At 35.2% G+C, this 23,449-nt stretch overlaps 2 protein-coding genes and 1 long non-coding RNA gene across 5 annotated transcripts in view; 2 read left to right on the top strand and 1 right to left on the bottom strand.

The window, feature by feature from the left end:
* The window catches only part of LOC114306212 (putative disease resistance protein At4g27220), a 16,485-nt gene extending 949 nt beyond the window's left edge, over nucleotides 1-15,536 (bottom strand). The window contains exons 1-5 of one of the 3 annotated variants that reach the window (XM_082890928.1): nucleotides 12,523-15,536; nucleotides 8,297-8,553; nucleotides 2,686-3,135; nucleotides 1,163-1,213; nucleotides 806-985 (exon numbers count right to left, since the gene is read on the bottom strand). In XM_082890928.1, the coding sequence (XP_082747054.1) occupies nucleotides 2,784-3,135; nucleotides 8,297-8,553; nucleotides 12,523-15,171 (3,258 nt within the window). In that variant the 5' untranslated portion in view covers nucleotides 15,172-15,536 and the 3' untranslated portion in view covers nucleotides 806-985; nucleotides 1,163-1,213; nucleotides 2,686-2,783. The remainder of the gene's footprint in view (nucleotides 1-805; nucleotides 986-1,162; nucleotides 1,214-2,685; nucleotides 3,136-8,296; nucleotides 8,554-12,522) is intronic. The other 2 variants (XM_082890925.1, XM_082890927.1) reach the window with 2 other exon arrangements.
* Nucleotides 15,537-17,699: 2,163 nt separating this feature from the next.
* On the top strand, nucleotides 17,700-22,914 carry LOC114303712 (uncharacterized). Its single transcript, XM_082890924.1, has 3 exons — nucleotides 17,700-17,790; nucleotides 21,657-22,027; nucleotides 22,131-22,914. The coding sequence occupies exons 2-3, from the start codon at nucleotides 21,659-21,661 to the stop codon at nucleotides 22,257-22,259; spliced, it is 498 nt and encodes a 165-aa protein (XP_082747050.1). The 5' UTR covers nucleotides 17,700-17,790; nucleotides 21,657-21,658; the 3' UTR covers nucleotides 22,260-22,914.
* LOC145800985 (uncharacterized) lies at nucleotides 20,678-21,513 on the top strand. The gene is made up of 2 exons (XR_014341731.1): nucleotides 20,678-20,804; nucleotides 20,889-21,513. It is a non-coding gene; the product is annotated as an uncharacterized LOC145800985 (long non-coding RNA).
* Nucleotides 22,915-23,449: the final 535 nt, after the last annotated feature.

Genomic DNA, 23,449 nt, shown 5'->3' with positions numbered 1-23,449 from the left:
GTTCTATTTTAGGATTTTATTACATTATTTCTATATTTTACGTTATGACGAATCAGAAGCCAAGAATTTAACAAAGAGCATTAGATTTCTTACCTTGGGTTTATATTTTCAAAATCCCTCTCGAATATCTTCTAAATTTATTCTAGAGTTTTCCCACAAAATCTCTCCCCTTTGTATCTCTATAATTCAGTGGGGCAAAACAAAATGAAAAACTAGAGCACTTAGCACTTATTATCTATTTTTAGCAAGAGTAAACATGTGATGTAACAGGAGGGATGAGGTGTCAGGCATTGATGCATTGCATGATATGAGGACTAAGTGTAGCATGCATGAGGTGTCTTGCTCATAAGGGGCCACACGCCAAGATTATATACACTAATTTCACGCTCAAACTTAATTAATCACAAATCCACAAAATAAATTATGTTTCAGCACATGTTACACCTTATTTGCCAAATGCATGTTCAACACATATAGATATACTATGAAATTGAGCACAATTAAAACAACTTAAGCATGTGGATGTCACAAACATTTTTTCTGGATTATTACAAATACATCTTAATGACAACCAAACCATTAAATACTAATCTTCAATTTAGTAATATTCTAAGAAGCTTCAAGTTATTCAAATCATAGACATAACCAATTTAATTTGAGAGCCAATTTAAACAAAAATGCAGCCATATAAGCACACAAACTTGTTTACTGTCAAACTTATAATTTGATCAATTTAGATAAAATAAAAATTATGTGATTCTATATGAAAATTATAAATGCTAAACTGGCATGGGAGGGTACATACTTCTTACCCAAAACGTTTAGAGACCAACCACATTATCTAGTGTTGTCATCAGATCTTCATTACCATCAATTTTCATCCTCATTGTCATCATTAACATCATCATTGTTGTGTCATCACCATCATCATTGTTGTCATCATTCTTATCTTCCCTTAATCTTCTTTTTCGTCCACTATTTCTTGCTGTAATTAAAAAAAAAGTTTGTTTACAAGCTACTTGTAGAAAAGGTTTAGGAAACTAGAAAGAAGACATAACTTCTTGTTATCTTGGTGAAACAAAAACAAAAAAAGAAAATGTGATTGCATACAAGCAACTTATAGAAAAAAGTTTTAGGAAACTAGAAAAGAGATAAAACTTACTATTCATTGTTGTTCCTCCTCCTCCTCATCTTCTTCGTCTTGTTGTTGCTGCTATGCAAATAGAGGAGTGCTCATAGATAAGGTTTTGATTGATAAACGAGTATGTGAAAATGTAAGTACCAGAAGAAAGATGAACACATCAAAATAAGAGATTGTCTACTATGAAAATAAGAGCTACAACTTGACTATTTTCATAACAAGAGAATGAGTAAACAATCAAATCATAAATATGAATAGTTGAGGGGGAAAAGAAAGAACATCTTTTTCTCATCATTTGTTAAGTTGTCTATTCAATGAAGACAACTTCCTCAAAGTTTTGGCTCAAGGAATATGAACATCAGAGCTTTACCATGAGAATTCAAATTGAAACAATCTCAAACTTGATATGGAACCTCCGTTTATGGAATTTTCAGTTGAGAACTTCACGTTTTATTTAAGCTAGCTATTGAGGTGAGGGAGGCCTCAAGCATATACTCAATCCTAAAACCTTATATATTTCACTTCTCCTTATATACTTTGCTTTACTTTAGTATGTAGGCGATGTGGAACTTCATTTCACACCCTTCCTCACGCATGCAGGCCATGGACATGTACCTTACCCATCCATAGATACTCTGACTTTGACATCTTGTTACATGGTCTTGGGTAGAACTCATGACCAAAAGCTAGCTATTGAGGTGAGGGTGCCCTCACGCTTAAATACTTACATTATTTTAGCATGGAGGCAATGTAGGACTTTGCTTCACACCCTTCCTCACGTGCAAAGTGCTCACTCCGCAACACTTGTCGCGTGCTGGCCAGGGACACACAACCAAACCATCCTTGAGTACTCCACCTCTGATACCATTTTATATGGTGTTGGGTAGAACTCAACTGCAAAAACTAGCTATTGTGGTGAAGGTACTCTCATGCTTATATACTGCTTATATACTTGAACATTATTTTAGTACTGAGCTGATTTAGGACTTTGCTTCACATTATGTATGCAAAGACACCCTCGTAAGTTAGAAAGGAAAAAAGAAAGAAAACAAATTGCTACTTCCATTCGTAGGGTACTAGCCAAGACTCAATATTTTAAAATTTTAAAACACAGAAGTGCCTTAGTCAAGTAATTTAAGAGTGCACCCCATGTGGTGAGTCCACAGTAGGAGAGACTTCACAAGTAGAAGGCACTTTTGAATTTGCAAATCTTATAAACTAAGAAAAAGTAAACTGTAAATGCAAAAAAATTTTTTACCAACTTACAGTAGATGTAGCTTTTAATTGTAAAAGCTATTGGCAAAATGCTCTATAATTTACTTGCAGTCACATTTTCATTTTTGAAAATGGAACATTTTTGGTTCTCCCCTACAAAAAGCTTGTAAGTGCCAATTATCAAATTCAACAAAATATGGCTTTACATTTATTTATTTAATTTTTTTTCCTGATCAAGATTATCTGAAAATATACCTAATGTAAGAGAAAAAGAAGAGTTGGTGGTCATCAAGTGTAGCAAGTATAAGTTAACAGAAGGAACAACATACCTTCTCAAAAAGGTGTTGTATGGTCTTATTGATATCATCTATCCAGATGGACTCCGGTTGATTTCCTTTCGCATTCCACCAATTTGGTTCTTCAACTTTTACATGCTGTAGTTTTGGGGTATGCACGAATCCAGGAGAGAAAGTCTGCATTTCAGGCAATTAAGGGCTTCCACGTGATATAAAAATGGCATTTCCCAGTCATGAATAGTATGGCAAAACCTCCTGAGTGAAGGTAGATCTCGGAGTTCCAAATGCTTCAATTGAGGGAACAGAGGCACATAAATCCTTTCTCCTCTGTCTTGTTCCTCATCCTCATTTGCAACCACTGCTTCCATAGTTGAGCAATCATCTATTATTAGTTTTTGAAGATGCACAAGACATCTAGCAATGGAAGGAGAGAACATATTTCCCAAGCTGCCACAACATCTAACAATTAGTGTTCTTATGTTTACTTAGAAAATATGAAGAAGAAGAACTCCGAAAATATGAGGAAGAAGGAATATATTTGTGTTATATTCAAAACTTCTTATCTTACAAGACCAAATGACACTCCTTATATAGGAGATATTACAAACATCATCATAACCCATTATATGCCACTTACATATTATATATTACCACTATCTACCACTATCATATTATATACATGCCACTATTTACCACCAACACCACTATCATATTCTATACATGCCACTATCTACAACCAACACCACTATCATATTCTATACATACCACTATCTACCACCAACACCACTATCATATTCTATACATGCCACTATCTACCACCAACACCACTATCATATTATATGCATGAACACAATTTCCAGCACTCCCCCTCAAGCTGGTTTGAAGATATCTTCCATAGCCAGCTTGCTAGTCAGCTTATCAAATTGCTTCTTGTGTAGTCCCTTCGTTAGCACATCAGCTAATTGTTCACCTGTTGGAAGGTAGGTCATACAGATTATGCCAGCATTGATTTTCTCCTTGATGAAATGTTTATCCACTTCTATATGTTTTGTGCGATCATGTAGAACTGGATTATGAGCTATAGATATAGCTGCTTTGTTGTCACAATAGACCTTCATAGGTGTCGGGTGAGAAAGCTTTAATTCTTCAAGAATTCTTTTAATCCACATTACTTCACAGATTCCATGGGCAACAGCTCTGAACTCTGCTTCTGCACTACTTCTAGCTACCACATTCTGTTTTTTACTCCGCCATGTAACTAGGTTCCCACCTACAAAGGAGCAGTATCCGGATGTTGATCTCCTGTCTGTAACACTTCCTGCCCAGTCTGCATCTGTGTATACTTCAACTTGAAGATGTCCATGTTTCTTGAATAGTAAGCCTCTCCCTGGAGTTCCTTTCAAATATCTTAAGATCTTATAAACGGCCTCAAAGTGCTCTGCCCCTGGTGAGTGCATGAACTGACTTACCATGCTGACTGCAAAGGCAATATCAGGTCGCGTATGAGACAAGTAAATCAATTTCCCTACAAGTCGCTGATATTGTTCTCTCTCTTTGACTTCTTCAGCCTTAGCAGCTTGTAACTTCAAGTTAGGCTCGATCGGAGTCTCCGCCATCTTACAACCAAGCATACCTGTTTCTCCAAGGAGATCAAGAACATATTTTCTCTGATTAACGAATATACCTTCCTTGGATCTTGCAAATTCCATTCCGAGGAAATACTTGAGGGCTCCCAGATCCTTAATGTGAAATTCTTTTGCGAGTTTCTCTTTGAGGGCTACTAACTCTGCTTCATCATTACCAGTTAAAATGATGTCATCAACATAAACAATCAAAATTGCAATTTTACTGTTTTTTGAATGTTTATAAAATATTGTGTGATCTGCTTGACTCTGCGAGAAGCCACAACTGATAACTGCCTTCCCAAAGCGTTCAAACCACGCTCTTGGTGATTGTTTGAGTCCGTATAATGACTTGTTCAATCTGCATACTCTGTTACTTCCAAGTCTCTGCTCAAATCCCGGCGGTAGGCTCATGAACACCTCCTCTTCAAGATCACCATTGAGAAATGCATTTTTAATGTCAAGTTGATGTAGAGGCCAATCTGAATTTACTGCAAGAGATAACAGTACTCTGATGGAATTTATTTTAGCAACAGGAGCAAACGTCTCCTGATAGTCGATCCCATAAGTTTGAGTGAAGCCTTTAGCCACCAGTCTCGCCTTGTATCTCTCAACGCTTCCATCTGCGTTACATTTTATCGTAAACACCCATTTACACCCAACTGTTTTCTTTTCTTTGGGTAGATCAACTATCTCCCAAGTACCACTTCTCCTTAAAGCATTCATCTCCTCCATGACTGCTAATTTCCAATTCGGATCATCCAATGCTTCCTGTATATTCCTTGGAACAAACAAGTGTGAAATCCTAGATGTGAAAGCTCTATGGTTTTTAGACAGTCTTTGATAGGAGAGGTAATTTGCAATAGGATGTTTAATGCAATTTCGGACACCTTTCCTAATTGCTATAGGAACATCAAAGTCGGAAATAGAAGGAATAGGATTACCTAAAATTTCGATGCCAGAACTCGGGTGGACATTCGGGTCATTAGGATGGACATTCGGGTCATTATTCCTCAGATGAAATCGCTTCCTAGTATAAACCTGAAGCTCAGGATTTAGATCATTTTGTAGTACTTCTCCCCCTAAACAAGAATCTTCTTGACTAGGCACCATAGAACTTGGTTCTCCTAAGTGATCATTATCAGACAGATGTGGTTTTTGTGTAGGATAAATGACATTGGGGAGCGGGATAGAAATATCCCAAAAACGGTCTTCTACTCCACTTGTCTCCCCCTGAAGAGAAGTGTTGGAGAAATAGGATTTTGTTTCCACAAATGACACATCCATACTCACATGAAATTTCTTGTTTTGAGGATCGAAGCACTTATACCCCTTTTTGTTTGAGGAATAACCCAAAAAAACACATTTTATAGCACGGGGGTCAAGTTTTGAACGAAATTGACTGGGAACATGAACATAGGCAGTACATCCAAAAACTTTGGCGGGTAAATCAGAAAACAACCTCGTGTCAGGAAAAAAAGTTTTGAGACAATCAAAAGGTGTTTTGTATGTTAACACCTTTGTAGGCATCCTGTTTATCAAATAAGAGGCTGTTAAAATTGCTTCACCCCATAAATATTTAGGAACATGCATGTAAAACATTATAGCACGTGCTACTTCAAGTAGATGTTTATTTTTTCGTTCTGCAATGCCATTTTGTTGAGGGGTATCCCGACATGTAGATTGATGAAAAATTCCCTTTTTTTCCAAAAACTCACCCAACTGCTCATTGAAATATTCTGTTCCATTATCAGAATGTAAAATACCAATTTTGGTTTGAAATTGGTTTTCAATCATATTGTAAAAATTTGTGAATAAATTTTTCACGTCAGATTTTTTATTCATCAAATAAATCCAACATAAGCGGGTATGGTCATCAATAAATGTAACAAACCATCTTTTACCAGAAAGAGTAGTGATTTTAGAAGGGCCCCAAACATCACTATGAATCAAATAAAAAGGTTTTGAAGCCTGGTAAGGTTTTGGCAAATAAGTAGAGCGATGAAATTTTGCAAAAATGCAACTTTCACAATGAAAAGAAGAACAATCAATCCCTTTAAATAATTCTGGAAATAAATGTTTCAGATAAAGAAAACTAGGATGTCCTAGCCTATAGTGCCATAGCATTATTTTTTCTCGAACAGAGATTGAACTGGTACTATTAAAGCTCTGAGCTTTTTTATTACTAACAGGTACTTCATCAAAGTAGTAAAGACCTTCAAGCATCCTAGCACGCCCAATCATCATCCCCGAGTTCTGGTCCTGAAATTCACAATGGGATTCAAAAAATGTAACACGACAATTAGAATCCTTAGATAGTTTACTGACAGACAAAAGGTTACAGGCTAAGTTGGGGACGTGAAGAACAGCATTGAGATTAATTTTCTCAGTTAGTTTAATAAATCCTTTTCCTGCAATAGGTGAAAAACTACCATCGGCTATTCTGATTTTGTCATGACCAGAACAAGGGAAATAGGTACTAAATAAATGGGAAAAACTAGTCATGTGATCGGAGGCACCGGAATCTATGATCCACGGAGAGAAGTTTAGGCAAGAGAAGGCTTTAGGATTTCTACCTGTTTGTGCCAACAAAACACTAGGAGTACCGGTTGAGGAGTTGGATTTTATCAGCTTTAAGAGTTGATCAATCTGCTCTTTGTTGAAGGGACCTGAATCGGCTTCATTAGCGGTAGGAAAGCCACGATTCTTCTCTCCTTGTTTGTTGCTTTTCCAGTTGACAGGTTTGCCATGAATCTTCCAACACGTTTCGCGTGTATGGCGAGGCTTGTTGCAAAAATCACACCAGACCCGTGGCTTATCATCAAACCTGCGCTGGTAATTTGCAGCCTTGTTGGCCGCAGCATCGCTAATTAAAGCAGAAATTTCAATTGATTCACCATTACCTTTTTTCTTAAGCATGACGCTCCTTCGGCTCTCTTCCCTTCTGACTTCGGCAAATACTTCGCCAATGGATGGGAGAGGAGGTCTGCCAATAATTCTTCCTCGCACTTCATCGAACTCAATGTTGAGGCCGGCAAGAAACTTGTAAATACGGCTGTCTTCCACAGTTTTCTTGTGGTGGTTGCAGTCGTCAACCGATTTCCATTCGTATGTGTTGAAGATGTCAAGATCCTGCCACAACCTTTTCAACGAATTGAAATATTTGGTGACGGAATCATCTCCTTGACGAATCTCTCCCAACTTCAAAGTTAATTCGAAAACTTGAGATTGATTTCCTAGGTCAGAATACATCTGACTAACATTATCCCACAATTCTTGTGCAGTAGTATAGCACATGTAATTAGAGCTTATATCCTCCTCCATGGAATTGACCAACCATGTCATAACCATGGAGTTTTCAGCGTCCCAATTGTCGAACAACGGATCATTAACAGCAGGAGCCTTCTTGTCACCAGTGATGTAACCGATCTTTCCTTGCCCACGGATATACATCCGGACAGATTGTGACCAGCGGAGAAAATTATCACCATTTAGGCGGATGGTGGTGATTTGGACAGAGTGAGAGTTGGACGTTTTCACCGGAATGGCAGCGGCAGGGGTTGAAGTGGTTCCGGACGTGACTTCCGACATGGCTATGACGGTTTTAGGGCTGCTGTGTTTTTTGTTGCTCTGATACCAACTTAGAAAATATGAAGAAGAAGAACTCCGAAAATATGAGGAAGAAGGAATATATTTGTGTTATATTCAAAACTTCTTATCTTACAAGACCAAATGACACTCCTTATATAGGAGATATTACAAACATCATCATAACCCATTATATGCCACTTACATATTATATATTACCACTATCTACCACTATCATATTATATACATGCCACTATTTACCACCAACACCACTATCATATTCTATACATGCCACTATCTACAACCAACACCACTATCATATTCTATACATACCACTATCTACCACCAACACCACTATCATATTCTATACATGCCACTATCTACCACCAACACCACTATCATATTATATGCATGAACACAATTTCCAGCAGTTTTCAAGGGCATCTCCTTGGTGGCCTACATATCCGAATACCTCGTCCACCAAATCACAGTTCGATATTTCCACATTTTCTAGATTGGGTGACATTTTTAATATATGAGCAGGAAAAACATTTCTTACTAATCCGTGACAGTCTTCCACCTTGAGGAATTTTAATTTAGAGAATGATTCAGTTGAAATTTCGCTGCACCACAAGTCACTTACATTTGGCAATCCACCAAGTTCCAGATTCTCCAAGCTAGGAAATGCAACCTGCAAACAAAATGATAGTATTAACAAGCAGACTGTTGAAAGTATTATGTTTTGGTGCATTTTAATATTTCATGTTTATTGAATAACATGGCTTACTTATGAGAGGAAGTGAAATGCACGAGGCTTCATTAAAATATAATATGAGTCGAAAGGAACGGGACCCAGCTCTAGGGAAACTTGGTGGTGGAGGGAAGAGGTCCAAGCGGTAGTTAAGGCAAAAAAAGAGTGCTTTAAAAAGTGGCAGAAGGATAGAACTGAGGAAAACCTTAAGAGCTATAGATTGGCTAATAAGGAGGTCAAGAAAGTAGTGAGAGAGATTAAGTTGAAAGTTTATGAGGACCTATACACTAGACTAGATAGTAAGGAGGGAGAGAAGATGGTATACAAACTTGCTAAGATGCGGGAGAGGAAAACAAGAGATTTTAATCAAGTAAAGTGCATCAAGAGTGAGGATTCTAAGGTATTAGTGAAGGACGATGAGATTAAGGAAAGATGGAAGAATTATTTTGAGAAACTATTAAATGAGGAACATGGAAGTACGACAATAGGGGAAGAAATAATCAGTAATACGATAAACCAAGACTATAGGTTCTATCGCAGGATTAGAAATTTTGAAGTGGAGATTGCACTTAAGAAGATGAAATCAAATAAGGCTTTAGGACCTGATGATATCCCTATTGAAGCTTGGAAGTGTTTGGGTAAAAAGGGAGTTGCCTGGTTGACTAGGTTGTTTAGTAAAATTTTGTTGACTAGGAACATGCCAGATGAGTGGAGGAAGAGTATTTTAGTGCCAATCTATAAGAATAAAGGTGATGTCCAAAATTGTAACAACTATAGAGGAATTAAGCTAATGTGTCATATAATGAAAGTGTGGGAGAGGGTGATGGAACGTCGATTGCGAGACATAACAGAGGTGTCAGAGAATCAATTTGGGTTTATGCCTGGTAGGTCAACAATGGAAGCGATCTATCTTTTGAGGAGAGTAATAGAAAAGTATAAAGAAAAGAAAAGAGACATTCATATGGTGTTTATCGACCTTGAGAAAGCATATGACAGAGTGCCCCGAGATATAATATGGTGGGCGTTAGAGAAGAAAGGGGTGACAAAAGGCTACATTGACGTGATTAGGGACATGTATGAAGGGGTGGTGACCACTATTAGATCGCCAGCTGGAGAAACAAATGAATTTCCTATCACTGTAGGGTTACACCAAGGATCTACCTTAAGTCCTTATCTTTTTGCTTTAGTTATGGACGAGTTGACGATAAATATTCAGGATGACGTGCCATGGTGTATGCTTTTTGCAGACGATATTGTGTTAGTGGATGAGACTAGAGAAGGAGTTAACACAAAGTTGGAGATCTGGAGAAAAGCTCTTGAATCTAAAGGATTTCGGATAAGCAGAACTAAGACAGAGTACATGGAGTGTAAATTTAGTAACAGTAACAATGAAAGCAGAGGAGAAGTGAAGATTGAGAACCAAGAACTGCCTAAGAGTGAACATTTTCGTTATTTAGGGTCAGCGGGAGAGATTGATGCAGATGTGGCCCATAGGATTAAGGCAGGATGGTGTAAGTGGAGAAGTGCGTCTGGGGTATTGTGCGATAAACGAATACCTACTAGACTCAAAGGTAAGTTTTATAGAACGGCTATTAGACCAGCTATGTTGTATGGGACGGAGTGTTGGGCAACTAAGAAACAACATGTAGATAAGATGAGTGTGGCTGAGATGAGGATGTTAAGGTGGATGTGTGGTAAGACTAGACAGGACAGGATTAGGAATGAGTGTATTCGGGAATGGGTAGGAGTAGCACCGATAGAAGATAAGTTGAGAGAGAATCGTTTGAGATGGTTTGGTCATATTCAACGGAGACCAACAGAGGCAGTAGTGAAGAGATGCGATGCTGTAACGGTAGATGGAAGTGTTAGGGGACGAGGTAGGCCTAGATTAACGTTGACTAGCGTTATAAATAGAGATATGAATCTACTTAATTTGACTAATGAAATGGCCTTTGATAGGGCCGCGTGGAGAAGAAGGATTCATGTAGCCGACCCCATTTGATGGGACTTAAGGCTTCGTTTGGTTTGGTTTGGTTATGAAGAGTTCCCACAATGATTTGGAAAGAGAAAATGAATAGGCTTATTACTACTTGTGTTGTTGGACTTGGGTATTACTTGCAGGAATCGACGTGGAGGAAGGAGATGGCGAGGCATGAAAATCTGGGAAACAACTATAGGTATTGCAGAAATTTTAATATACTTAAATGGATTGAAAAAGAAAAACATAAAAAGATACTACTATTTTTGTAATTTTCTGTTTTGCTTCTCAATTTTGATTTATGAGCCAGAAATCTTTATTAACCAAATCTAGTGCAAAATACAAACAAATTGGTGAGTTTAATTCGTAGATTTCTGCTTGTTGGCCTTAAACTACGCCATTTGCTTCAACTGAAAATTTTTAACCCGGAAAAAGTAAAGCAAAGAGCTTAGTCAAGTAGAGCTGGGTTGATTGAGATTGACAGCAAACACTAGTCTACTTGTTTACAAGCTTAATCCTGTTTCAGTCCCCAACCGTTACCATCTCATTTACCTAAAACTAGCACTAGAAGATGGTTTTCCTGTAATGAAAACTTTCTGGTCACCAAGATGGAAGCAATAGGAAGACCCCACATGCCAAATTAGGGCCTACTTGCGAAGCTTTTAGAATTGACTTCAGTTTTTCTACAACTGAAATGGTACTGACAATAGGATTAGCATTAATCTTAATTCTAGAAACCCCATAATTTACTTTTAAATTATTTATGTATCAAGAGTTCCAATGATTGAGTAAACATTTTATATTGCTCTGAATTATGATGTTATTAACATAATGTTGAAACAATAATTAAAATTTCTTTCATAAAATTGCAATTTTAAAATTCTAAAGATCTGTTAACATTTTCATCTTTAAAAGACACTTTCTATGATTGCAATTCGCATTGTCCAACAGCTACTGAAATATTAACTTTGCATGGAAACTAGAAGTGCAGTTTGGTTATAAAAATATTTTCTTCCTCTTGCTACTTGACATAAGAAAACTTTTGCGTTTGGTTTGAGTGTGGAATCATAATTTTCAAAACACTTTTCAAAATTCATAATCAAACACACAACTCAAAATTACTCAAAACTCAATTTAAAAATTAATTTCAAAACTTATAACCAAACGCATAACTAAAAACTCAATTCAAAACTCTTTTCAAAACTCTACTTTAAAAAAATATTTTTTATTTTGTTTTCGAATTGAGTTTTGAGTTGTGACCATGTTTGTTTGATGGATTAGGTTGAATGTGATTATTAGTGAGAGGATGGTTAGAGAAGAGATTGTTAATGTTTGAATTGTTAATGAGGAGATTAGGTGAAAGTGTGTTTGTTTTGATCATATAGCGTTGAAGATGGTTAGTGATGGGATTGTTAACTTATTTTTAAAAAAAAATAATTTATATTCAAAAAAAATATCTAAAACAAATATAATTTTTTTTTTTTTCAAATAACAGGTTGCAATTGCCAAAAAAAATAAAAAAAAATAAAAAATTGCACTGTTCCGGCCAGACATCCGGGAGGATGTTAGCACGGATGACCGGGTAAACCCAATCCGCTTTTCTCAAAATTCAAAAACTACTTTCAAAACACTTTTCAAAATTCTTTTCAAAACTCATAACAAAACAAATTTTTTTTTTTCAAAACTCTACTCACAATTCCACACTCAAATCACAACTCCACTTTTGGAATCATAATTCCAAAACTAAACCAAAGTTGACCGTTTTGTACCAGTGAGATATTGAATAAGAGCAAATCAACTAAAATCTTGGGACACATAACCAAGAGATAGATGTATCATAGATGAAGATATTTGATCTCCTATGAACATAATGATTACTTTCTTGTTTTTTGAAGAAAATATATATGTATATAGATAACACATGAACATACCTTTTGGGGAAAAATAGATTGCAAGGTGGCATTGCAGTTTTCATCTGAATGCAGTGTATTCTCATGGGGAAAGAAACTCTTGATATTTGGTAGATTTTTGATGTGCAAGGTCTTCAGTTGAGGGAACTCAATCTCGTCAATTCCTAAGCTGAAACCAGAGAGGCCTTCTAGTTGTCTAAGTGACATATATTCTAAACGGGGGAACTCAATCTTGTTGGTTGTATGCCCATCTTCTTCACTTCCTTTCCAAATAACTTCTTTAATCATAGCACATTTCGATATACGAAGTTCTTGGAGTTGCACAAGTTCTCTTGCCATTGACAATGAAAAGAGATTTCTCAAGCAATCACAACCATATAACTCAACGGATGTTAGATTATGGAGGGAGACAGTAGTTTGAGCTGGATCCTCCACCAAGAAATGCGTCAAAGAAGGTAAGAGTCGTAGTGTTAATGTTCTTAGTTTCGAAAAGGATGCTGCTGGAAGTTGGCCATGACATATCTGTTTTAACCTACCCAAATCATCGAGTTTTAATGACTCCAATATAGGGAAAATAGCATCAATGGAATCAAGTGATAAATCCATTGTATCAGCAAGACACATAAGCATATCACATGATTCAATTGATAACTCCTTCAAGTGTTGGGCACCATCTTGAACCAACTCGTGCACCACATTCCATGAGCCCTTCCCTTTTAAACTTAGAAGTTCAGTACACTTCAATAGCTTACTAACCTCACCATGTAAAGCAATACTATTGTCTAGTTTCAATAACAAATGCTTTCGAAATGGGAACTCGCTCCACCAGGCATTATCACCTATCCGTATCTTGTATTGTGTTAGATGAGTAAAGAGTGGGCTTCTTGGCAATAGCTTTGGATCTGGTATATAAATTTCCAATATTCTCAAATCAGACAAGGACTGTAGCTCTCTCAAGCTTGCATTTCTTCTTTCTTCTGTGCTTTCACCTTTGTCAGTTTCCCAATTGCTAAAGCTGCCTATCATGTACAGTTCCTCTAATTGGACTAGGCCTGATATGACACCCGGTTTTATTCTTTCAAGACGATGACATCCTGTTAGATCTAACAACCTCAATTTAGCAAGTTTTCCTATTTCTTCTGGTAAAACCTCGACCGAGGAACTACGAAAGCTAAGGATTTCCAGATTCAATAGTTCGCCTATTAGAGTTATGTTATCTAACTTGCAACCTTGAAGACAAATGGTATGCAAGTTACTCATGAACTGCAGTGATGATGGCAGCAATGGAATGGAAATAAGCTCCAAATTTAAAACTTGCAATTCTCTCATTCCATCAAAAAAACCGTTTGGTATTCTTAGTGAATCATTCATGCATGCTAACAATAGCATCCTAAGTTGTGGACATCTTAACCCTTCTGGTAGCTCTGTGATATTCCCTGATATCAGTGAAATGGAAGTGTAATTTTCGTACGTGTGCTTCTTTGGCCATCCTCTCAAATTGTCACCATGCCGTATCAGAAAAACATTCTTACCATCGGAATTAGATGCAATCGATATGCCAACATCACGCACTACATCATGCATTTTGATGCAGTCATCTCCGTGCTTGTCACTATCCAATATCAAATAACAGCTTTTTAGCTGATCAATCAATGCACGTACACGATCTCTTGCTTCTCCCAATCCATTGATGTCTTCAAAAAGTTGTAGCCCCATTCCAAATCTAACCAAATCTTCAATCTGAATATCACAATCTTCTGGATATAAACAACATAGCAAAAACAAAGACTTGGCTTCCTGATGTTGTAAATAATGGTAACTTAGCTCTAGAGCCCGATACACCATTGCATTCACTCCTAATGCGCTTTTTTCACCAGGCATTCTTAATCGTCGAAGTGTATCAGTCCAAACAGAATTCGATTTATGTTTTAGTGCCCTTCCAATAGTAACAAGTGCAAGTGGCAAACCTTGGCATTCATTTACCACCTGTTCAGCTACTGGTTGCATGCCAGGAGTGTCGACAGAATCACCAACCACCTCCTTAAAAAGATGCCATGCTTCTTCTCCTGTTAAGGTTTTGACTTCAACATTCTTTTGGGATCCCATTTCCCTGCATACATCCAGGCTTCGCGACGTCAGCACAACCTTACAACCCCTATTCTTACCCCAGAAAGGAATACCAATGTCCTGAAGATCAATCCGTTCCCAAACATCATCGAGTACAATAAGGATTCTCTTAGCAGTTGCTAGTCTCTGATGCAGACGAGTTGATCTTCCAAGTAAAGTCTCTTGCTCCAATCTAAGACCCAAGTTCTCCGCTATTTGACCTTGAATATTCCTCAAGTCTGGACTCTGAGAGACTACTGCCATGACAATCTCATCAAATAGATATTCATTTTTTGCTCTAATGGCGACATCTTTCACCATTGTTGTCTTGCCAATACCGCCCATTCCACATATGCCAATGATGTTGATCTCATCAGCTCTAAGTGTCTCCATCAGATCTTTCATAATGGAAATTCGTGACTCCAACATAAAACTTCTTGTGGATGATACAAACTGTATCCCTTGGATAGCTGCAGGGTACGATATTCTGGTAAAGTTTCCATTAAATATAAGCTCATTCACATCCACTTGAATCAACAATTTCCACATTTCTCTCGGCCTCATCCACCCGTAGTAACAACTCTTCTCTCATAGTTACGAGCCGCTCAACTCGAACTTTCAGATTTTGAATGTTGCTGTTCAAGCCAAACAGATAACCCAACCGTCGCCCAATTGGAGCAAACAAGCAATTTTGAATTTGCGCCAAAGCCATGTCACACATTTTTTTTTTGTGTTGGTTTTCAGGATCAGAGAAGCAATAACGATAAAGGGAAGAAAGCAAATCAGAGGAAAAAAAGATGAAAAGAAAAGACTGCAACGAAAACAGATCAAGTAATTGTAATGGACATATAAAACAGAATGCTAGTAAGAGTAAGCAAATCAAAGCCTTCGTTTCAAAAGAACTGCTATAGGAAGATCAAAAGGAGCGTACTCACCGCATAACACAAGAAAGAACACACATACAGAGAGATGAGTCTTTCTTTATCAGCAGCAGGTAGGTAGGAACGAAGCAAAGAGATGAGTCAATGACCTAAAAACCAGAAGGCTCGAGCACAGACCACGAGACCAAAAAACAAAAAAAAAAGCGACAACCGGGCAACTATTGCACTTCTGCTTTTTTAATTTAACTTTTGTCCGATGACAACGGGCAACTATCATTCTGCTTGATTTTAATTTTTATAATTTATTTTAAAAAAAAAGTTTAGATTTTTGTTTAGTTTCCTTTTAAAATTATAATCTAAGGCCTCGTTTAGGAATAAATTAATATTTGACTAAAATATGAAATAAAAAAAATTAGTATGTTTGGGATGACTTTTTGATTTTCTACGAAAAGATGTGTAAAAAGTAGAGAGAAAAGAGAATCTTTGACTTTTTGGTATGGATTGTTAGTTTTTTTGGCTAATTTAATAATTTTTTGACTAAAAAGGATAGTTCCCAAACGAGACCTAAATGTGAAATTATAGTTTGAGTTTTGAATTTTTGAATCATGATTTGAAAAAAAAAATATTTGATTATAAGTTTTAAAAATAGTTTTGGGATGATTTGTATATTTTTTTTTAATTAATTGATGTATAGAATGTAAGAGAATAGGAGAGGAGAGAAGTGAGATGAGAGAGAAAAAATGATTGATTAATTGATTAATAATAATAAAAAAAATGAATTTTGAAGGTAATGTTGAATTATATTTTAAGAATTTGTTTGGTTATAAATTTTGATTCAAAGCATTATTTGAAAACAGAATTGAGTTTTGAAGATTAAACCAAACGCTTTCTTACTTTTTTTGTTTTTCATATATTTTTATTTTCATTGATTTTTTTAATATTTTAAGTAATTTTTAAATTTTTAAACATACTTAACATAAATACAATTAAAATATATAATATTTGTGAAAAAATATTTAAAAAATTCACTTAATATCAAAATATATAAAAAAAATATGAAAATTTAGTATATTTTTCATATTTTTGTGTATTTATTAAGTTATTAAAATATTTTATTATTTAGATATATTTAAGTAAGGTATATCTAAAAATATAAAAAAAAAATTACTCAAAAATTTAAAACTATTCACTAAAAAAAAATTAATTTCTAAAAAATTAAAAGCAAATACATTGTATACTACTTTTGCATTTTTAATTTTCAAGTGGCTTGTGAACTTTTGCATTTTTAATTCCCAAGTGGCTTGTGGACTTTTGCCAGGCGACAACCGGGCAACTATAGCACTCTTGCATTTTTAATTTCCAAGTGGCTTGTGCATCTGTGCCTTTTGTAGAAATTTGTTTATTAAATTGCAAATATACTATTTACTTAAAATATTAATTGTTTTTTTATAATTTAAAAATTATAAATACTCTTTTATTATTATTTTTATTTAATAAAATTAATTAAAAAATAAAATTATTAACTACTCTTTTATATAATAATAAAATTATTTGAATTATTAATTAAAATAAATTTATTATATTATTAAAAATTATTAATTAATTTGATGAATTATTAACCTCCATTTTTCTCTTAGATTTGTGTGCATACTTGAATTTTATATGTTTCAATATATATATTTTTTTTATCTTTCTTCTTTGTTTTGAGTTGAAAATAAGTTTGAATGTGAGTTTTGTTTGAACTAGAATCATAGTTTGAGACCAACCAAACAAATTGTCAAATTGAATACGTCGACTCGGTCAATTTCAAATAGCAGATCGATTGGGAACAAGTGAATAGTCTAAGATCAGTGAATAGTCTAAGGTCAGGTTTGTTTGGATGGATATAGACTTAGGATTAGATTAATAATCCAAGAAAATTATTAATCCGATGTTTGGTTAAAAAATTAAAGTACGGATTAACAATCCTTTCGGATATGATGTCCCACATTTGATGGATTATTCAATCCCACAAAGAGGGGTGGGATATAAATTGGGGGATTAGCCAAAGTCTGGATTAACTCTTCAAATGACCAAATTAACCCTCACTATATATCATATTTGTTGATTATTTTATTCTACAAACTTCACTTCTTCGACATCGCAACCTTCACTTCTTCGACATTGCTGTGATGGGATGAGAGTCTTCAAAGTTCATCGCCGAGACTGATCACCGATTTGGAGCCACCATTTACAAATCTAGAGCAACTGTTCATCGATTTGGATCCACCATTTGTTGATTCGTTGATCTCAACAAATTTCAGTGAGTAATTTTTTTTTTTTTCCCGTTGATGTTCGGTTTGAATTAAGGTGCTATTACATGGTTTGATTTGCTATGAATCTTTGTTTTACATTATTGCTCTTTCTCTCTCTTCATCTTCATAGATCCATATCTAGGGTTATGAGTTTTTCACTCACATTGAAATCTCAGATTTATTGATTGTGAGTTCATATTGAAATCTCAGATTTGTTGAAATCTCAGATTTGTTGATTGTGAGTTCATATTGTTGATTGTGAGTTCATATTGAAATCTCAGATTAGGCAAAGTTTGGACTATGTTGCTTGCTATTGGATGACAAAGTTGAATGCTATAATACGTTGGTAACTGTCATCAGTGCTGAGTGTCCTTGGGGTTTGAAATGTTAAATCCTCTGTGTTCATACATGGAAATTGCTGATAGCCTTTTCATTTTCATGACATGAAAATTGCTGATAGATAGGGTAGGAATTTGCTGATAGATCCTCTGTGTTAAATCCTCTGTGTTCATAAATCCTCTGTGTTAGATCCTCTGTGTTGAATCCTCTGTGAAATGATAGATCCTCTGTGTTAAATCCTCTGTGTTCATACATGGAAATTGCTGATAGATAGGGTAGGAATTTTTATTGATTTGAATGGATTTAAAACTGGACTTAGCTTCTTCTATTTTTCTGTTTTCTTTTTATCGATACAAATTAATTGGACTTGGATTTATTTTATTTTTTTTTAAATTAGCAAAAAGAAATATATTGATGTAAAAACCAGTCTGGACTTAGAAGCTGTTCGCATAGCCATGTCTGCTTCGCCCTCCGTTAAATAATTATCTGCTTCACTTTCTGTTTCACAAAACAAAACAATTTGATTTACTCTTATATTTCTCCTTAAAAACATATCACTAGTTGCAATTCTATTAAACCAAACCATCCAGCCAAATTGCTTCTTGAAAGAAAATCAGCAACACTTCCCTCCTTAGAATTAATTTGATAGTGTTATTGATTATTATATTACTAATGAATTGAGTTAGTAAGAATATATTTTTACCTTCATTATTTTCGTATAGCCATGTCTGCTGTTTCTGTTTTGTAGTTCAATCATTATTTTTTCTTCTCTCTCATTAATTTAAATTGTCTCTGCAGTAACTAAATCAATTGATCAACAGAGAAATAATATTCTGCCTATATATATAATTTAAATGTAGATAGAATGTAGTGTTGATGGCATTTATACACTTCTTGGGCAAAACTATATATATAATTATCTTTTATTATCAGAGAAATAATATTCTGACTTTCTTTCTGTTGGAAATAAAATAACCAAAAAAAAAAAAAAAGAACATTAGAGAGTAAAAAGAGTGTGAATATTATTTCTTTATTAACAACTCAATAATGAAAATTGCAGGCAACTATATATTAAATGAGTTATATGGGTCTTGAAATTTTTTGCACTCACACACCTACACCGTGGGCCAGAGAGGTACTGTTAAACAAACCTCTTTCATGCATTCAACATGCCCTTGCTTCCTCCAAATGTAAGTAAAAAGTACTCAGATTCCATAGGAATACCTAAACAACTATGTTAGGTGCAAACCAAAAAAAAAAAAAAAAAAAATTCACAGAATGTAATACAAATATGATTTTCTTTATTCTCATTAATGCATTTTGTACATAGAAATTTCTATACGCGTAGTAGACTTTTTTATACCTAAAAAGGTACGTCACAAACAAACCCAATCGAAAAGATCATGTCATGTCCATTGATGAAGAATATTGCAAAAATTTCTCTAACACTTGAAAACCCTTTGAACCCCTTCCTTTTGTGTAGCCCATTTTCTTTACATGTCTTCTTTTGAGAAAACTTAGGTTCAATATTCTACAAATGGAGGATACATTGCATGACCTCTAATAAAACTTAGGTTCATTATGGTCTAATAAAATGAGAAGTATATACATAACATATGGTAGCATTTCTGGTTTCTTAAATGTTGGTGCTCAATTTAGGCTAACTTGAGTAATGTCAATTGGTAATTGGAGAACTTTGCATATGGTAGCATTTCTGGTTTCTTAAATGTGAATTTGATTAACTGTTGGATAGACACACTTTTGAACAAGAAGTTTAACTTTGGTGTTGTCAATTTTGTTTAGTAACATCCTGTTGGCAACATCACTAAATTGGTTGTGAAGAACTTTGTCAAACTTATTTGATATTTATGGTTATATGTCTATGCTAACAAGTAATCATAACCATTGTTTTAGGATCACTGCGGTGAAATACAATAATGAACACAAGGACAATCAAAAGGGAAAAACTAGGCTTATTATATTACTAATGAATTGAGTTACTAATGAATCCCAATTTAAGAATATATTTATAGAGATTATTATGCTCATATGTTCTACATTATTATTTTTTTTTTTTTGTTTTGTTAATTTTTTTTTTTTTGGAATTATGAAGTTTTCTTGTACTCTAATATATTGATGTGCATCACTATTTGCATAGATGGAGTACAATTTCGATGGTTTTGGAAATGAGAGTAATGAGGAGCTTGAGCTATACGTAGTGTTGCAAGTTGTAATGCAAGAATTGTACACCTTATGCGTTGTAGCATATATTGCCATTGAAATTGTCTTGAAGAGGTACATTCATAAGTATCCTCGTACCGTTATTCGAGGGCCCAATCGATTGCAAGAACAAATGGACCACATTAATCGGCTAGTGAGAGAAAGCGACATTACATGCATTGAACAACTTCGTATGGATAGGCGTTGTTTTATGACGTTATGCCATATGGTTCGTACAATAGGCGGGTTGGGGCATTCAAAGCATGTTACCTTAGAAGAGAAGATGGCCTTGTTCCTCTACGTCTTGGCACATGACTTGAAAGTACAAAAACTTAAGTTCTAGGAGTTTGCTCTCAGGACATGAACTTCATATATGTGTTGCCGGGGTGGGAAGGGTCAGCTGCAGACTCTAGGGTTTTGAGGGATGCGATTAATCGACCCAATGGCTTAAGAATTCCAACTGGTAATTAATAAATAATTAACTTTGCTTGATGGAATTACTAAGTTTTATTTAATAATAGATTCTAATATATAACATCTCATACAGGGTACTACTACCTAGTAGATGCCGGGTATACAAATGGACAAGGATTCCTAGCACCTTATCGAGGCCAACGATACCATTTGTCTGTTTGGCGAGCAGGGGCCACTCCAACTAGTTATCAAGAATTTTTTAATATGAAACATGCATCAGCTCGAAATGTCATAGAAAGGTGTTTTGGTTTGTTGAAAATAAGATGGGCAATACTTCGTTGTGCATCATACTACCCCATTAGAACTCAAAACCGTATTATCACAGCATGTTGTTTGTTACACAACCTCATTCGTCGAGAGATGCCGGTTGACCCAATAGAAGAGAGGCTAAATAATGACATAGAAGATCAACCTTAATTGGGAGATGATTTTGTTGACACCGTTGAGACATCTAATGAGTGGACTGGGTGGCGGGATACACTTGCAATGCAACTATATAACAATTGGTTGGCTAGTAGGGAGGCATGAAAATGATAGTTTCAATATTTGTAAAAGTACTTATTACAAGTATGATGTAGTTTCATTTGATTTGTACTTGGAACTTGTATTAGCTTGTGGATGTTGAACCATGTTTTGCAAAAATTGTATGGTTTTTGTTGGTGATTGCATATTTTTTAAGTGACGATATTTTTGTCTCATGGATTTGTTACATGCATGTATGGGTATGAAATTTTTTGATTATTAAATCCATTTATGTATTGACTTGTTTTGGAACATTAACAGGTTGATAATCATATAATGGAGACTAACATGCACACTTTTCTTTGTTCTTCTTTGCTAGGCATGGATAGTGAAGTGTCTAGTTCTCGTAAAAAAGTAAAAGAGAAAGTTGATCCGTCAAAACCAAGGCGATTGTGGAGCCCACGAGAAGAGCAATGCCTTGTTAATGCCTTGATGCACATTGTCAACAATGGAATGAAACAGGACAATGCCTTCAAGGCCGGCTACCTTATGAAATTAGAAGAGAAATTGTTGGAGATGCTACCCGGGACAAACCTTCGCGGCACTCCCCACATCGAATCAAAGATAAAGATATGGAAGAAGCACTACAACTGTGTAGCAGGAATGCTTGGTACTAGTGGTTTTGGATGGAATGACACCGAAAAAAGAATTGATGTTGAGAGTGATAGTGTCTGGGAAGCATATGTTCGGGTAAAATACTTTCTTTTAAGTTACTTTGTATAAGTTATTAATTTTTTAATTCATTTTTCTTTAATCTTAAGTTGGAGATATTAATTGAAATTAGTTATTGTAGAGAGAGAGCGATGCGAAAATCTACGAAACAAAAGTTTTCCGTATTTCGACTCATGGATCCACATATTTGGTAAGGATCGAGCTACGGGGGAGTTTGCTGAAGGGCCTGCTGATGCAGTTGATGCTATAAATGCTGAGGAAGAATTGTTGTTCAATAGTCTTGCAGATGATGGCACATTTCTTGAACATATGGGTATTAGTAGTCATATCGGCGAGGGAATAAATTGCTCCAGCTCATCAAGTCAACGACCACCTGAAAGTTCTACAAAAAAGAATGACAACAAGAAGAGGCCTAGAGGCAATGATGATGTAGTGGAAGGGTTGTCTATGATTGCTAACAAGTTGGGTGAGGTATTTTCTGCCACCAATGAAAAGTTGGATTTCATTGGTCGAAGAATGGGTTATGAACATGATCTCGCATCTAAATGGGCAAGTTTGAATGATGAACTCATTAAGTTGCCAATTGCTCTTGATGAAAGGCTAGATGCTTGTGAGATCATATCACAAAGTGCTCAAAAGCTCGACATGTTCTTCAGCTTGACACATGATGACAAACTAAGGTGGGTGATGAGGTTGCTACGTAGGAGTGCTCCATGATAGACTCGTGGCTCTTTTATGTCCTTCTACATACTTAGTTTTTTTTATTACTCTAATGCATGTAATAAGGACTTGACTTTTTGCTACTTTTTTTTGTTGAACTACTCATATTTTGCTACTTCATGTTGCAATATGCTACTTGGAATGCTTATTTTGAAACGATGAATGGTAGATTTATATTTCTACAATTTCATAGTTGAATGATTTTTGATATTTTTTTGTTCGAAAAAAAAGAGTTAAATTTTGTTTAAATAAATGCCTTTTTGAATTTGGGCAGTGAATGGTTGAATGATTAAAATAACAGGGCATATTTTTAATGATTACTTGTGTATATATGAATTTTATAGTTGACTGATTTTTGATTTTTTCTATTAAAAAATAAGTGGGGGTTAAATTTTGTTCAAATAAATACTTTTTTGAATTTGAACAATGAATGATTAGATGATTAAAATAGTAGTGTATTTTTTAAAATGGTTGCTTATGTATATATAAATTTTATAGTTGAATTATTTTTTATTTTTTCTATTAAAAAAATGGGTTAAATTTTATAGGGGTATCATGGTCAATATATTGGATGTCCCACATCTTGTCATGTCCTATCCATTCAAATCTCCTTAAACAAACATCGGATTGGATAATATTTTATTAATCCTTCCTTATAATCCTAACTCAATCCAAACATAGGATAGGATACACAATCCAAAGGATTCATAGTCCTAGGAC

The sequence above is a fragment of the Camellia sinensis genome, chromosome 10 (genome assembly GCF_055761805.1).
Source record: "Camellia sinensis isolate YWXY chromosome 10, ASM5576180v1, whole genome shotgun sequence".
NCBI lineage: Eukaryota > Viridiplantae > Streptophyta > Magnoliopsida > Ericales > Theaceae > Camellia > Camellia sinensis.
This window is presented reverse-complemented; position numbering and strand designations above follow the sequence as displayed.